This window comes from Motacilla alba, chromosome 5 (genome assembly GCF_015832195.1).
Source record: "Motacilla alba alba isolate MOTALB_02 chromosome 5, Motacilla_alba_V1.0_pri, whole genome shotgun sequence".
NCBI classification, from domain to species: domain Eukaryota; kingdom Metazoa; phylum Chordata; class Aves; order Passeriformes; family Motacillidae; genus Motacilla; species Motacilla alba.
Genome location: NC_052020.1, coordinates 17,512,319 through 17,529,181, shown reverse-complemented (window position 1 = coordinate 17,529,181; position 16,863 = coordinate 17,512,319). Strand labels below are relative to the sequence as shown.

The window sequence follows — 16,863 nt, the reverse complement described above, 5'->3', positions numbered from 1 at the left end:
GGCTCATCTGTTTAGCAATAAAAGGGCTGTTTCCCAGGATCTGTTTATTCAATTCCAAAATATGAAACTGAATGAACAGCAATCCTGAATTAGGCCAGTAACATCATTTCAGAGCTAATTATAGTAATTTGGTTTTTAAATATATAAAAGCGCCAATTTCATTACTGTCAGATTAGCAAGATCTAGGGACAACACTGATAAAATGGTTGACTAGGACTTCCTGTTACATTCGTATGCTTAACAGTCTGTAACCAAAAAAAATCCTAACTGCATCCTGCTGTCTTAAGACACAAATCAATGCAGAGGTGCCCTTCATCCTGAATGGTTGTTCTGGGCTGTCAGGGCATAAATCGTACCTTGATCTGAGCAAAGAAACATGAGAATGGTGTTTTCAGAGAACTGAAACATCTCTGGCATGCCAAAGAACGTTATCAGCTTGAGAGGAAGGTAACTAGCTTTATTAAGTGTCTACTGCTAGAAGATGGTTTTGGCAGGCAACGTGGCTTCTTGTGGAAGTCTTTATGTGTCACTGTAGGTAGGTAGAGTACAAATTGCATGTGTGATCTTCCCGTGATAGTCTGCACAGGTAGAGTCAAAAAGATGTCCCTGCAGTGTGTGTACTGAGGAACTTTTTCTACTGTAGTTGTTTTTGGGGAAAAAAAAGTGATTGCTGATACAGCTGTGTTCATATGAGTCATTGGACAAAGCATTGAAAGTACTTCTGGGAGTAGAGATGGGTGAAATCCAAGTAGGAAAAACTATTTCATCTTTGGTGCACTGAGGGAAAACACCCAATACTTCACAGCAAAGCAAAAGAGCAGTTGGAAGTTAGAGCCTCAAAATGGCCATGATTTAAGCAACCAGCCCTTGCTGCCCTTCTCTCCCTGGTGCCAGAAAAATATACAGTCGGAACAGTGCCGATACCTTTCCTCTACTTTGTCTCTTAAGTGCCAGCCTGGCAATTTGGTAGTATTGAAAACCATTCATTGTTCACTGCAATTTTCTGTCAGACCCGTAATGGCAGTGGTTCAGCCGTGGGAGCTGGGGCCCTGTGTTGCTTTTTTCTTAGTGATTTCTCCATTTCAGGTCACTGAAAAAGAGTGGGTTTTGGATGTGGTTTTTACTGAGAGGTGCCTCCCCCCTCCCCAGTAGTGCCTTGCTTTGCTGCTTCAAGAGCACCATCAGTGTTTACACAGGAAGGGATTGCCCTGGCACACCACTCAGTAGGGTTTTTCCATGCACAAAGGAATTTATTTGAATGGCACTGAGCTATTCGATGAGTTTGCTGTGCCCTGGCTTGTGGGATGAAACTACGCTGTTGTGCCAGTTGCTGGCTACTGTGATGTGGGGAGGAGTACTACTACATCTAGACTAACTTATTTTTTCACCCTGTTTTTATCTTCTTCATATGACCTTTTAACCTTGAATTATGGGCCTGATCCTGTGGTGGGTGTCCTCTTACAACCTTTAAATTCCTTTGCAGAAGTGCATGATTTTAATGAAAACTGTCAGTTAACCTGCCCTGAGAAAAGGGACAGCTCATTGGTAAACTGTTCTGAGAAGAAACTTCCAGGGGCAGCTCTCAGGGAGAGCACTGAAAATAGAGCTGTCATCACAGCGCCACAAGGAGTCAATGACACATAAACACCTGGTAGGTTTTTCTTGAGAAGGTCAGGGCATGGCTCGGCTCTGCTCCAAGATTTTACACATATTTTGCAGAATTTGTTAAAACCTCTTCATAGTGAACATTCCTCCTGAATACAAAATCAAACCTTTCAAGTTTACTTCCCTCTTCCTTACCTGTTTATGAAACTCTTGCCACTTGATGGCTTTGCACATGAGCAATGATGTGCCTGGAAGTTTTTGGCACACTTGTTTGGTGCTCTGCGTGGAGTTCACTCTGTTCTGATTTCAATGAGCTTCAGCTGTGAAGGAGATGGGGCCCCTGCTTCTGCTCTGGAGTCACTGTTCTGAATTTTCAAGTCTCGGTGATGCCCTTTCAGACTTATCAAAGGCAAGGGTACTGGTGGGGTGGGTGCATTTATTCCATTATTCTCTCAGAGGAGACTAGTGCCTGCTAATACTTGGACTTGTGGCCTAGTCTGTCCCCCTTACAGAATCAATTTTAGCTAGAGAATATTTTTCCTGAATTCTTCATAAAAGATGGGCTCAAGGGCATTGAAGAGAAAGGGAGGGATAGTCTTATGCCTTGAGATTACACTAGTAACTGATCATTACCAAATTGATCATTGACAGCAGGGGAGAGTGATTTAGTCATAGGCTTGACGTTGAAATGTGCAGGCTTTCCTCACTGGTACACAAATGCCGTGCTGTCTCAAATCAGCTCTCACTGAAAATCATTCCTTACAAACACCATGGGGCAGGGAAAAGGACGAGGCATCTCCACTACATGGAAAGCAGGGAGAATGTCCTGGACACTACTGTGAAGCAATAAGTAATGTCTCCCTGGGGCCATTCTCAACTGGTTTCATTCTTACTACCAAGGCCCAGTTTTGCAAGCTGCTATGTGCAGGCAGGCCTGCTGAATTCAGTAGGTTTGACTTACGCAGGTGCAGAGATGGCTGTAGTACCTTTCCTAGAAGAAAAATTCAGTCCCAAAGGAGCAGGACTGCTCCTCTGCCTCAGGACATGCTCCTATGAAGCAAGTGCCAAGAGTCTGCCGTGGAATGACCTGACATACACAAACATCACAGGGTAAGAAAAAGACATTTAACTCCAGCTTTCCAGTGATATTGAGAGCACTTGGGTTGAGCTTCATGACTGGTGTGCTTTTCTTGCTGGCTACGGGCAGCAATACTAAAGTAACTAACACTCTGGAATCAACATTGTAACAGGCTGCCTCTGGTCTTCCCTTAAATTCCCAATGGCTGGCAAAAACACAAGGTCTTGCCTGAAAAAGCAGAGATTGTTAGCCTGTATGTTATTATCTTGTAGGTACTAACAGCTCACCATTCATTAGGCTAGAAAAGAAACACAACAACGACGGATTGCGTGTGAAGCTGTCTCCGTGGCACCTCAACTTGCAGGGGCACGAGTGGATTTGAAGAGTTTCAGTAGAGTTTAACGCGCAGGAAAAGCTGCCTTGTAAATCTTGCTGATCTGGCTTACTGCTGCATTGTGAGCAATAGCAGAACTGTAGCACTTTCTAAATGGGGGAAAAGCGATTAGTTTTGGGGGTTAATTTTTGAGAAAAGCACAGTTGTTTGTCAGCTTGCTAGTGCAAGTACCCAGGCAGCACTCCACAAGAGATTAGTGTTCACATGGTTCATTTCATCGACCTGTTTCAACAGGGCAGCATTAACCTCCTCAAATAAGTAACCTTGAGGGCCAAGGCAGAGTGATGTAAACAACTCAGGATGAGATTGCTGTTGGGAAATCAAGTGAAACTAACTCCAGCATTGTCGCAGCATTGTTGTTTCTATTTTCCAGATTCGCTAGGAACATTAAAGCTTATGAAATGCTGGAAAAGGAGGGAGCAGCACTGGCTCCAGAATGAAGATGTTCTTGTGACTACAAGTGTTTGGGAGGTATCTGCAGACAAGGTTCAGTGGTCAGTTTTGCCACAGACTTCTGCTCAAGTCACAGCCCAGTGACCATTTCTTCTGCAGAACAGTCCCTGTTCTGGAAAAGATGAGACACAATGTTTCCTTTGGGGTTGACTACATGGAAATACCTTTCTGTGTCATCAGAAGCATGGGGTGGAAGCTCCATGGTGGCCTTGGTGTTAAGGGCCTGTAAGAGAGTCACAGCTCAGGTGTGCCAGGGCTCACCTCTCCAGGCGGAGATGAGGGCTGGCAAGGGTTACGTAACCACATCAAATGCAAGGGAGGAAGGAAATTACAAAAGCAACTAGAGGTATGAGAGGAAGGGAGAGAAGGGTGGGGGTATAGAGAGAGGATTAAGGTAAGCAGGGTTAATTCTTTATGTACTTCAGGATGTTAATATGTATAAAGGGGAGTTCCTGGTAGCTAGGTGAGGTGGTGGGCTTGGGGGCAGGACCTGAAAGAAAGATAAAGCTGTACTCCTGTCTGTCTGACGAAAGCAAAGGGCAAACACTTAATGACAAAAGTGCTCTGTCTGTAGAGGCTGGAGTATGATGTCTAACTTGAACTCAAATATTGGACTTATGCAAGGGTTACCTGCTGAATTTAGCTTCCATCACGTGACTGTGAGGCAGTAGACTGAGGCATTAAACAGCTGTTCTTGCAACCTGGATGGCCCCTCTTTAGGGAGGGTGTTAGCCTCCCTCATATCATTTGAAAGGATGTTTGGAGTGGAAGGAACAGGAAGAGGGGCTACTTGGATGACCTCTACTAGCCTAAATGGTGAAAGAGCTGTTAAGTACACATACAACACTATCCCAAGTGAGAAACTTCTGACCAGTTATAAGAAACAAATTCAAATTGCTTTATGCCAAGATTAATGAAGTAGTTTTTTAAACTTTGGTATAAAGTGCTTTTTGCCCTATGATGGTTCCATTAAAAATTTATGCTTTTTTTTTGAATCCCCCAAACCTCCCTCCTGCTGATCTTGCTTCCTAGCTTTGAGTAGAGCAGCCCTTTCTCTTGCTATGCTGATCTTTTTGATGTCTCTGTAAACTTTCATACTTACCTAATGATTTGAATGACTGTAGTCAGTATTGTTTATGGCAAGGGGATCTTTACAGCTTCTGAAATCTATTTTGATGATCTGCTACCACTGGCCTCTCACCCAATGCTGCTCTGTGGCGACCTTGTGCAGAAGTTCTGCTGAAAATCACAGTTGCCCTGATTAAATGTAAGCATTTTGCTGAGCTGAGAGGCATGTGGAGAAAAAAATGTTGAGAAAAGGTTAGGAAAGGGAAGCAACTGTGTGTGTTTTGGCGATTAGTGTACAACAGTCTACAACTTCCTCACAAAGGGAAGACTCAGACATTGATACCTTCGCTCTGGTGAGCAATGACAGGGCTGGAGGGAATGGCCTGAAACTGTGTCAGGGCAGGTTTAGGTGGGATATCAGAAAAAAGTTTCTTCTCCCAGAGGGTGGTTGAGGACTGGAACAGGTTCCCCAGGGAAGTAGTCACAACACAAGCCTTAACAAGAGTTTAAGAAGTGTACTCTTGGGCACATGTGACTCTTGGGGACATCCTGTGCAGGTTCAGGAGCTGGACTCGATGATTCTTGTGGGTCCCTTCCGATGACTTTATTCGTTTTGAAGGGGGACAGGGGGATTACTTTTTTCCCAGTTCTTGCCCTATTGCTGTGACAAGACTTGCCTCCTTCTGACTCCTCAGCTTTTTGTGAAAGAGAAAAGCTTTTCCTGTTCCCTCACGCTTCTTTCCCGATCCCTGAAAAACAAGGGAAACCCCGAGGACTTGAAGCAGCTGCCAAGAATCAGGATGTTCCGCGAGGGAAGAACAGCCGGCTGCTCCGGGACAGGGCGAGGTTTGGGGCGCTGCGAGCAGCCGCAACCCTCTCCCTCGGAGAAGCTGGCTCGGCCCTTGCCCCTTCAGGGCGGCGCTGGCACGGCTGCCCTGGCTCGGCGGCGGGCGAGCGCCCGCAATGCCCCCGGGCCGGGAGAGGGGTTCACCGGAGGAAGGGTTGGCAGGAGGGGCCGGGCGATCCCGCCCGCGCCGGGGCTGCCGGGGGCGGCGGCCATGTCGGGGGCGGGCCCGAGGGCCGGGCCGCCGCGTATAAAATTGGCCGCCGGCGCCGCTCTCCCAGCGGCAAAGCCTGCCGTGTTCTGTAATCGCGTCGTCGGCGGCAGCGCTTCCCGGCTGTCCCGCCCGTCCCGAGGCGGTGCGGGAAGAGACCCGCGGCTTCGCTTCTCCACCGCGGCGGCTGCTGCTTCCCCGCAGCACCCTCCGCCTCCAGCGGGGCGCGGAGGCCATGTTCCCGCTGGACTCCACCTGGAATATCTCCTTCGCCGGCTGCGGCTTCCTGGGGGTCTACCACATCGGCGTGGCCAGCTGCCTGCAGGAACATGCCCCGTTCCTGGTCGCCAATGCCAAGAAGGTGTACGGCGCCTCGGCCGGGGCGCTCACCGCCACCGCCCTCGTCAGCGGCGCCTGCCTCGGTAAGCGCGGGCCGAGCCCGGCGCTCCTTCGCCCGTTCCCTTCGTTACTGCTAATTTGTTAATTAGAGCAACAGCGAGGGGATGTGGGTGTATATCCGTAAATAGCGCTGCGCCCGCCTCCTCCCGAAGTGCGAGCGGCGCTTTGTTTTTAAGGCCTTTTCCCCGCCCCGGTCCCTGCCGGGTGGCTGAGGTCAGAGGCCCCTGATGGTAGAAATCAGCACAGCGGTCCTGGTTCTGACACCCACCCACACAGACATGTACAGCGTGGACTTGCTGCGCTCGGTTTGTGGGTTTACCTTGCTTGGGTGTAGGTCTGGTGGGGCTCTGGGTGAGGAGAGGAGCCTCTCGCCGTGTGGGCGCTGGTCCGTGGTGGCTGTGAACGGGAGGTGAAGCGGCTAGAGATGGAGACCTGGAGTTGGCGTGTGCAGATGGGAGCTGGGCAGCACCTCTGAGGAGCACAGCCTTCAGTCGGCGTGTTTGTTTCTGGAAGAGTGTTATTCCTTGGGATCTTGCTCACTGAGGAATTCTCTTGCCCTTTGCAAGAGCTAGATCTCCAATTTAGCTAGATTTTATCTCTGTTTTCAGGTTACAGAACAACCTTAAAAAGTTATTTCTGAAGCAAGCACACAGTGTATGTAGTGTGTCCCTGTGCCTGGGGAACAGCTGAAGAAAATGGTCTGTGGTGCCTCCTGGCTTTTTTGTTGTTTTATATACGGGAGGATGCTAACAAACACGTGTTAGAGTGTACTTGGAAGCTTTTATCTTGAGAATGACAAATGCAGAAAAATTTCTTAAGCTTGAAAGGGGATTGTGGTGTGAGAGAATCAAGAATATCTGTTTAGTCTCAGAGAATTATGAGCCTTTCCTAGAGCTAAGGGCAGCCAGAGCTGTTTATTGCTTGAAGTTCTCTCACCTTGACAGGTGTTTTTCCACAGCACTCCTTTCTGAGATGTAGCCCTCATGCAGCAAAAGTTAGTATTTTCTGTGTAGTTAGGGTTTGAAGTTTCCCTTCCTGAGCATTTTGTTTACAGAAATGCCCAGTGAAGTTCAGCCTAAACTTCTGGAGGACTTAACAGCTGTTCAGACTCCAGTCTGAGGTCTCGAAGGCTGTAGTGATGCCTTGGTGCCAACTTTTACTGTGGACAAGGGATAATAATCCCTAATCCCTTCTTGTGTAGGGATCCATTTGCAGGTAGCTGCCAGGGATTTAGTTGTTTAATTGCTGTTGCTTCTGTTGAAGAGGTGACTCCCCAATTAGTTCCCTAACTGGGTGATCCCTCTGCCACTTGAAGGCGTGGCACAAATGTGAGACAGGCTGATGGTAGTGCCCAAATCCTTTGCCCTGCTCAGATGCCATCCTGAGTGCTGAGCAATCCTGTTATCATGTTTACTCTGTCCTGGTTATTTATGTGTCCAGAGTATCCATGGTGTGCCAGGCACTGCCCTGAGGGAGGCATCCAGCCTGGTAGAGAGCTTTCTGTGAATCAGAATAGGTTTTCCCACTCCTTGTGAGGTACAGTGGGAGTGTAAGAGGACTGGGTTAGGGGCCACCTTCTGGGAAGTGTTCACCTACCTCCTGAGGGAGAGCAAACCATGCCCTTGAAAGCTAACCAAGGCTTGGATCTTGGGTGTTCCAGTTCTGTCTTCCATTTGACTTCTCTGGAATTGTTTTCCTCTGACTCACCTGCATGACTGACATGTATCTAGGGTAGAGAGCGGCTCTAAGGCAACACAGTTGAGTTCTGAAAGTAAAAGCACTTGGGGTGCGTGGCTGGGCCGTGGTATCGCCGTACCTTGTCTGTGTCATGAACCCTTCTGACAGTGCAGCTTCCAAGCAGAGGTCCAGAGGTTAGAATGAAATCATGGGGTAAAAGAGGACAGGGCAGAAGGTACAGCAAAGCCTGAACTAGGAGAGCAGTTCATTCTCATACATGCTCTTACAGGGTCCTGAGTAGCTGTGCTTGCTGTGCTGCTGAGAGCAGGTGGTAGCCCATGGGCTTTGAATCCTGTGGCAACTGCTGCTCTGCACGGTTTGTGGCCGTCCATGAAACTGGAATGCTAAATAGTGTCTCTTGATGAATGACAAATGGGGAATTTTGCAGAAGCCTTGCTTATTTGACTGCGTGTAGATAAAGTTAGGGTCCTCATGCCTGTCAACTCAAGAAGACTGTACTGTGCAGAGACTTTCAGGGGAACAGTAGAAAAACCTCTTCCTTGGGGGTTTTTCTTTGAGGCCAGTCTTTTGAGACCCTGATCAGGAAGAGCAAAAATGCTCCTTGACTTCAAAGAATAAGATCCCACTTAGTGGTTTCTTTTCCAGCTTTTTCCCTCTGACCTTTGCATCTGTTCAGCTTGTCTTTGAACTCATTCTGCCACCTCCGTTAGTTGACACCTCACTGTCATCATTTGTGTAGGACAGGAAGGCTTTGCTATGGGCTGACACTGAACTGGACTGCAAGCCCTGACCAAGTGATCTGCAGCCTTCAGAGCACACTGTGGGTTTCAAAGGTGTGCTTGAGAATACCAAAGAGAACGACATTGGGCGTGCATATTACTTAGGCAGGGCACCTTATATTTATATAAGAGATCAGGAGGTATTTACAGTCTGATACGACCTTGCCTAACTCTGGTTAAGCACTTTACCATTAAGTTGTAGGGATCTTGGATTTGTTGTTCAAGGTTACAACGGCGATGTTGCCCTGCATCTGAAGTGCTGTCTCTCCAGCTTTGAGGTTCTTCTGTTTGCTGGCATGAAAAAGCAGTGCAATTTTTCCATTAGAATAATCTGTGTGGCTATCAAGGTGCATTGGGCAGTCTCCTGTGTTTACAAGTTACTTGATTGTGCATAGTGCAGCGTTGTGGCATGAACAGCTTCTTGCCCCAAGGGTATTCTAGAGAATAGGCTCTGGCCTATACCATCTCTTGGGGCTCTTGGAGTCCAACACTCCAGGAAATGCACCTTTATATGCTAAGCAAGTGAAAAGTTGTCATGCTGGCATTGTTCTCTCCTCTTTGTGTGTACCTCCAAACCTGCAGCTTTTCAAAAATTCTAGGTGTGGAGCTTTGAGGATGGTCACCTGTCTGTATAAATCTGAAAGTCACCGGCGTGGATGAGAAAAACTGGCTTATGTGAGACCGTCCTTTTTCAGTCAGGAGGAATGCTAAAGTGCAGCTACTGTAGGATTCTTTCATCCCTAATACTGAGTAGGGAATGTATTTTTGGTAAGGTCTGGAATCATCCCACTTTGGTGAGCTGTATGGGATTTGTTGTGCCTGTTTGGAAGCATAACAGCCTGAATAAATGATGGGATGTGAAGCGGTATTCACTGAAAAGCTGTCTTTGAGCTGGTACTAAGGTCCCTCTGACTCATAGTTAACCAACAGCATCTCAATTGTCTGTGTGGCATGTGAATATTGTCCTAGACAGCCCTATCTGAGGGTGGGTTGGAGCTGCTGAATTGCTTCTATTCTGGGGGGAAGGGGTGGGTTCTGCTGTCAAATGCAAAGCTGGCTATCGAACCCCATCTGTGGAAGTTAGCTGTTCTCTTAAAGCATGACAAGGTCAACAGAAGATGAAAAAGCAAGCTGAGGAGATGCTTTTAGTACTAAGAATACAGAAAGGAAGCCATGTGTTAGATTGAGTAGCGTTGTTTGGGATGCTCTTTGGAGAGCATTTCCTGGGTTGTTTACAGGATTTTAAATTTAATTATTTTAAATTGCTATCTTAACTAGGACTCTGTCTCAGGCTTGACATGAGGTGAAATAACAGTTATTTGACATTTGGGTTTGCTTGTCAGCTGTCACCATGTGACCACCAGGAAGTGTGCTGCTGAACTGTAGAGATGTTTTCCATTTGGTAGCAAAGCAAAAAAAAAAAAAAAAAAAAAAAGCCCAATGAACAAAACCGTTTGAAACTGAGATAATTAGCAATATCTTAAATGTTGTGCTTCTGCAATTTGATTATGTGCATACAAAGACTTAAGAACTGGTCATGGAGATTTATTTTCTCTGTGTTTGTGTATTCTTAACACCAAATCCCAGATTGACGGAGGGAAATAAACCAGCTTAGAGTCTATGGAATCCTCAGAGCAATGCCAGTTTATGCTGGCCAAAGCATGAACCAGGATGCTTATCCTAGGGGAAGTGTATGTGATGCTGTCTTCTGCGGCTGTGTGAAGAGAGCTGTGGATCTCCACAGAGACACAGAGGAAAGTTTTGTAGCATCTGTGATGTCTCAGTAGTTAGGTTCCTCTTTGCACAGATAATGGGCACTTGTGCTTCCTGCAGTGGCCCTCCCTGGAGAAAAAGTTGTTGAGGTCAATAGCCCCAGCCCAGGAAAGAGAGACACCTTTATGTACTTACATGGAAATATGGATACAATTAATAGGGAACCTTCTGGTGCTTCCTGGAAATGGTAAAGCTTTTTTCTGTGGTGGAGGGGAGATGTTCTGTGCTGACATCGACGGAAATGTTCACTGACTTGGTGGAGAAGCTGCTGAGCCTGGATCAGTGCCCTCAGCAGTCACAGGACTGTGGGATCAGGTATCCAGAGGAGTAAGCTGGCAGCTGGAGCACCCTGCAGGACCTCTTGATGGGAGGGAAGGAGCTTGTTCCTGCTGTCTGCCTGGCTCTAACAAGAAAGCTTCTGTAAGGAAAGGTGCTCTTGCAGGCATCTCATTGGATGAATGCAAGGGAAGCGAAGGAGCCACTTCTAGCTAAAAAACAGTCCTAGTGAGGCATGTGTTTATTCTTTTGGCAGCCCACATACACAGCAGGTGTGCAGAGCAGCTCGGTGCCCAGCCTTGCTGTCAGCTGTGGCAGCAGCTGTGCGGTGTCACTGGCAACAGCACAAGAGGTCTTTGGCTGTTCTTCTGACCCTTAGGTTCAGCACGTCTCTTGCAGCATGTCTGAGCTGTTCCACTTTTTTCTGCCTCTTAGCTCCCCAAACTCTTCGAGGCAACTGCAAGTCCTCTGTGTAAAATAGGAGAAGCTGTTGTATGTTTTTCAGGGTCCTATGTCCACTTACTGATTGCTTTTGGAAGCTTAGTCTTGATAAATCAAAAGGCCTTCCTCAAATTTCTTGCTGTGTCGTTCAGTTCCAAACTGCTGCTGCTGCAATGGTTACAGCAGCTCTGCCTGCATGTCCAGTAGCTGGTGGTGCTTGTTTCCTGTCTGCTGGGGGGGCTGTGTAACCTTCCAGTGCAGTGAGCTTGGGATTGTACTCAGATGTTGGGCCCCTGCTCACTCTGCCTCACCTGAGTCATCAGTTTCTCCATGTTTCTCTCTGTGCCTCCATGAAGCACAGATGAAATGCTGCCTGGCTTGGCTGGAGAGGATTTTGACCTCTTCTGTGCTTTGTTTCCACTGAACTTGAAGAGGACTATGCAAGGGCTGGAAATGGTAATTAGTTAGCATTCCTTCTTTCTGGGGATGGGAATGGGCGGGCCTTCTAATTACAGGACCTTTGCAAAAGCTCAGAAATGTTACTCCAAGGAGCAGCGTGAGTGGGTGACTCCTGTTCACCTTGCTCTTTGCAATATAAACCCTACCTGTGGCTGAATTCCAAAGTGGCCACCACTTCTCCATTGAATTCTCTGGACTTCCTCACTTTTGTTGCCCAGCTCTAATATTTACTCCCTTTCTGCTGAGTGTTCTTGGGGCTTGAGGTGAAAGTCAGGATGTGTCTTCAATTATGTGGGAGTCGGCAGAGCCTATGTATTTGCCTTGGGCTGTGTGCCTTGTCAAGCAAGTAGAGTGAGAGCTAGTGAAAAGGAGGGGTAGAGGAAATGATTCCATGTGGAAGGCCCTAAATAAGTCCAAGTCCCTGGGAAAAGGCAGAATGTGTCCTTGAAATGGTAGAGTCTGGGGCAGTAGAAAATCCTTTCCCAGGAGCACATAGGAGAGAGACAATTAGTGAGCCTGGGAGTGTAGAAATCTTGCTGGAGATTGTTGTAGCCCTGCCATTTGTAGCTACAAAGGCCAGAGGAATGGAGGAGAGATTTTTTGTCACTTGTGATACAAGAGCTGCTTGTGGCAGGCCTGGTCCTGTCCCGGGGGTTGTGCTGATCTGCGGTGCAGTGTGTTACATCAGCTGTGGGAGCTGGTAGCTTTATTAGAGCCCGGGGCTTTGTGCTGCCCTCTGATACTCTCCCAAAACTGAGCTGGTCATGCTTTCTGGTACAGTAAAGGCCAAATCCCCAATGATGATTGCTGCCTGACAAGACCTTTGGAATCTGCAAGCTTCATGAAGCGTCTTCTGCCACTGTTCCCCAGGCTTTTAGCTGTGCTGTGCCTGGAGGATTTCTTCTGAGAATGAACCATTCTCTTCCTCTTCATTTGAAATGAAGAGGAAGAGAAATTTCCTGAAATTTCTGAAGTTTGTTTGGATAAATATTGATTTTGGAGGCCTTTTTTAGGCTTAGGATTTAAAGGATTGAATATCATTGTAGCATTGGAGGTTCTGGCAGTCTCTGAGCTTGCCACTCCTGTGGATTATCTAGTTTAGCATCCTGAAGTAGAGGGGGTGACATCTGAGGGTGTAAATGAATCAGGAATCCCTTTGCATATGTTAATTACAAGGGCCAGTCTTGCTGGCTGCATTGAATGCTGCTGATTCAGTGCTGAGCCAGGCCAAAAAAAAAAAAAATCCAGTGTATTATGGAGGCAGAGTGTGGATTGAGGCTGCCACAGCTATGCCATGCATGGGAAAACTTGGAGTCCTGTTTCAGAGTGGGCTGTCAGCACAGAGATTTACACTGATTTATCTATCCTAGTGTTTTTACATAGCAGGATTGGTAAAATAATCTTTAAGGGAAGCATTTAACTACTAGCCATATTTTTGCATACAGAAGAGGTCATGTGTCAAATGTTCATCTGAACATCTGTCTCTTGCGGTTCTTGTTTCTGTGCTCAGCCCTGCAGGAAGGGTTGAGCAGAGGCTTTTCCCTTGCTGGGGTCTGTGCAACCCTCTGTGAGCAGCTCCTGTCCTGCTCACACAGTTGTTTTCAGAACTGCAGTCATGTTTTGGCTGGGGGTCCACTGCTGATGTCTCTGGGAGAAAGATGGCATCGGTTTCTAGATTTTCTTGCCATGGTTCCCAAGATACGCATCCTAACCTTGTGATCTGCCTGATGCTGCTCCAAGAAAATGAGAATCATTTTAAAGCAAAATGCTAACACCCCTTGCCAGAGGACTGCTTTGGAAGCTAAGCTTTTGATTCTCACTTCCTTGCTGGAGTCTGCCCTGCTTATGCGAGGGCCAGTGGGGAAGAGTTTGGGGTATAAGGTGACACTTGACCGGCCTGAGAAGGGAGGGCAAAGCAGGCCCAGCAGGCAGTGCGTGCACAGGTGCACAGGGAGGGGCTTGGCGTGGATTGGAGCTGTTGGTGAGCCTTGGGAGCTTGAGAGCTGGGCATGATGCAGGCTGAGAGCCAGTGGAGGGTGTCAGGGCTGTTCCTCTCGCCTGTGTTAGGGTTTTAGCAGTCACACAAGTGTACAGTGGAAAGGACAGGGAGGAAGATGGGCTGCGGTGCGACAGAGCCCGCCATGTCTCTGGCATCATCTCTGAACATGAAACAATTGCCATCTGAAGTACTCAGGAAAGCTTTCTGCAGGGCTTAGGCTGATAGCTACCAAAAGACACCACTTCTGCCTCTGTGCAGACCAGAGAAAAAAGGTAATTTCTCATTACAACATGGGTTTTGGTCTGTTTCTCCCCTCCACTAGCTTTCTCTGGATGAGTACTTGTTTTTGAAGCAAAAAAATTGTTTGAAGCAAAAAATTGCTTCAAACTCAGTATTACTTGGTGCAAAGTGAGCAGCAAGGATCTGAGCTGCACCTTGTCTACTCTGTGCATCCCCTTTTCTTGTCATCCCCTGCTGTCTGAATTGCACTAGAGCATTGACAGGGATGAATGCATGGATGAGGATGGAACATGGCTTTCTGTTCAGCTTGCCTGGGGTCCTGAGCAGCTTTTCCTTTTCATGCACTGTAATATCATTTAATTTCTCTAATGCTCTGAACAGAAATGCAGCATTAAGCCTCATACTAGGGCATTACAGTAGGGAAAGATTAGACTAGTGGGTGCTGCTGTTGTGGTTGTGACAGAGCCATCCTGGCTGGCTGCCTGCACTGAGCTGCCTCCTGCCCTTCCTATCGATTGTTTCACAGCAGCAGCTGCCCTGTTTTCGGATTTGTGTTGCAAAAATAAGCGCTCCCGTCCTGACCGCAGAAACAAAGCGAGTCTCAGCTTGCAGAACAGCAGTTCTAGAGAGGCTTTGGTGTGCCAACACTTCTTCAAGTCCAGGGCAAAAATTTAGCTGGAGACCTCATCAAGCCTGTGAGTTCTTATGCCTGCTCTCCCTGTTTGCTTCTGTACAAAGCAGAACAATGGGCCTTAAGGTGAGGTAGGAGAGGTGCATCTGCACTTGGGCTTGCAGGAGGGTCCTACCCTGCAGGTACCAGTTGGTGGATGGGCGTGCGACAGTCACTGTGAGCTGCTCTGTGCAAGAGGTAAAAACCCTGGCAACTTAAAAGCAGATCTTCATCCTCTGTTCCTCATATCTAGCATGTGGCAATAGCTCTGGTTCATCTATTAACTGGTATCTAGAGCACACTAACCATATCCTTTGGGTCAAATGGGAAAAATGTCTCCTTTTGGTTTGGCTTTAAACAGGTAGCATAACTGGCAGCTTCTTCTTTTTTTTTTTTTTCACAGTTGAAATAGAAAAGCAGACATCTTGGGACAAACATGTTAAGAGGGAGGCTTCTGGTTCTGAAGCAGTCGCAAATGATCTGAATTTACATAGCCCTCCTGTTGCACAGTGTGTCTTGGGCTAAACATTTTGTGTCTGGTGTAAGCAATGCTGAGCGTGAAGAATCTGAGCCAGAAGGTATTGTGGGCTGAGCCCTTCTTTAGCATCTGCCTCTGGCTGCAAGAGCTGGCCTTACTTGAAAAGCTGTCTCTTTCTCTTGGTGTTTGCACTTGCCCTACCTGTAAGGTCAGAATAGATGTTGCTGACTGTATTTTAACAGGGATCCCTAGGAGTTGCTCCAGCAGGGTGTCAGTGCCTCTCATTCCCGAGCAAAGGGGGAGAAACACCATTATGTACCCCTGGTGGCCAGGCTTTCCAAGAACTCTCCTTTACAAAATTGTTTGTTTATTGAACTCTGAGGTTAAATCCTTGCACGCTGATCTTCCCACAGGGAACAGCTGGTCAAGCAGTAGGACTGTCTGTAAACTGAGTGGGTGTGGTTGTGAGGGGAGTTGTGTTTACCTCCTAGGTAATAAAATAAAAGTTGCCTTCCTGTATCTCTTATCTGAAGCCAAGTCAGCTGAACTGTTTCTTACCTGATAGCAAAATAGCTGGAGAGGAGGATTGAGTGAAGACCTTAAATTAAATAAAAAATATACATCAGAACAACAAAAATTAGGGAAGTTCCAGAGGAACAGCTTGTTCTGGTACATGGTGTTTCTCAATTGAACTGGCTTACAGGAGGATGTGCACAGATGAGAAGAGAGTTGGTGCTTTTGAAGACTTCACTGTTAGCTGCCATCCCCCAGCCTCCAATGTTTAAAAGTGGGCGTTTTTTTATTTGTGTCAAATAGTGGCAGTTATACGACTTCTGGCCAATGAGGGATATTCTTTCCACAGCCAGTGCTTTTAGGTGTCTGTCCAGGATTTCCGATGGAAATTAAAGAGCTATCACCAGCAATGTTGTACACCTATCACCTGAACATGTCTAATAAGGGCATGTTGTAAAACATTGCTCTTTATTTCCTGCTGGCATCGATTTGTCTTTGGGGCCCCCTTTGACATCTCTTCAGCCTCTCTGATGGACCATCAGAGAACATCTTGGGTCGGGTTCCCATTCAGGACAAGCCGGCCTTTGTTTAGCTTGGCTGAAATGTTGGCTGGTTTTTGCTCTCTTGAGACAATAAATGGAAATCAGGTTGCTTCAGCATGAGTGTGGAAAGTGGAACAGAAGTCTACCCAAGCAGTGGGATCTTTCACAAACTGAGGTCATTGCCCACAAGAATTGGGGTTGTCCTTGGGTCACTGGCACATTGCTGCGCCCTGCTCCTTGGGACGAACAAACGGGCACTTCATGATGATCTGAGCTACCCGTGAGGAAACATTCAATAATGTTCTCTGTTAATTATTTTCTAGATGTCGGTTTGAAAACTTCTGTTTATAGCTTTGTGGGTTTCTTTTGGGCTGGTGGCAGGAGTGTGTTGTAATTAGGACTGTATCATCTCCTGGGAGAGGCCAGGCAGGAAAGCATGTGCATTGCTTACTCTTGGTACTTAGAAAAGAAGCAAGTGCAGAAGCTGTGCATGCTGAGCTGGAGCAGCTTAAGGATTTGTGCCCTGGAAGAACATGGAACAGCTCTCCTGAAACCTCTGCTCACTGTCAGAGACTGACTTTTAGCTCTTCCACATATGTGGCACAGAACAACTGAAATAGCAAGAGACAGGCAACCAAGATTAATGTTGGGGAAGATCATGCTAATAAATTCCTTCTGACTCATCGTATTTCTAATTTACACCCAGACTTGGATCTACCAGTGGGATAACGACAATTCCAGCAGTGTTTAGCACCAGCTGCATCGAAAGCAAAGTGTGAAGATTTTAGCTGGGGACTCTTAAAAGGGACATCTGTGCTGAGTATCACACAAACGTCCCTGGAGCAGAGAGCTGAGCAGAACTTGAGGAGCTCTGGAATGAGGTCCCTGGTTATAGTACACAGGGCTGGCAGGACTCCTGTCCTGAAAAATCTTACAGTCAAAA

General features: G+C 47.1%; 1 protein-coding gene across 1 annotated transcript in view; it reads left to right on the top strand.

The window, feature by feature from the left end:
- The first annotated feature begins 5,713 nt into the window (after positions 1-5,713).
- PNPLA2 (patatin like phospholipase domain containing 2) overlaps positions 5,714-16,863 on the top strand; it is a 29,325-nt gene continuing 18,175 nt past the window's right edge. Inside the window, exon 1 of the mRNA XM_038138076.1 lies at positions 5,714-6,075. Coding sequence (XP_037994004.1) covers positions 5,889-6,075 — 187 coding nt within the window. The 5' untranslated portion in view covers positions 5,714-5,888. The remainder of the gene's footprint in view (positions 6,076-16,863) is intronic.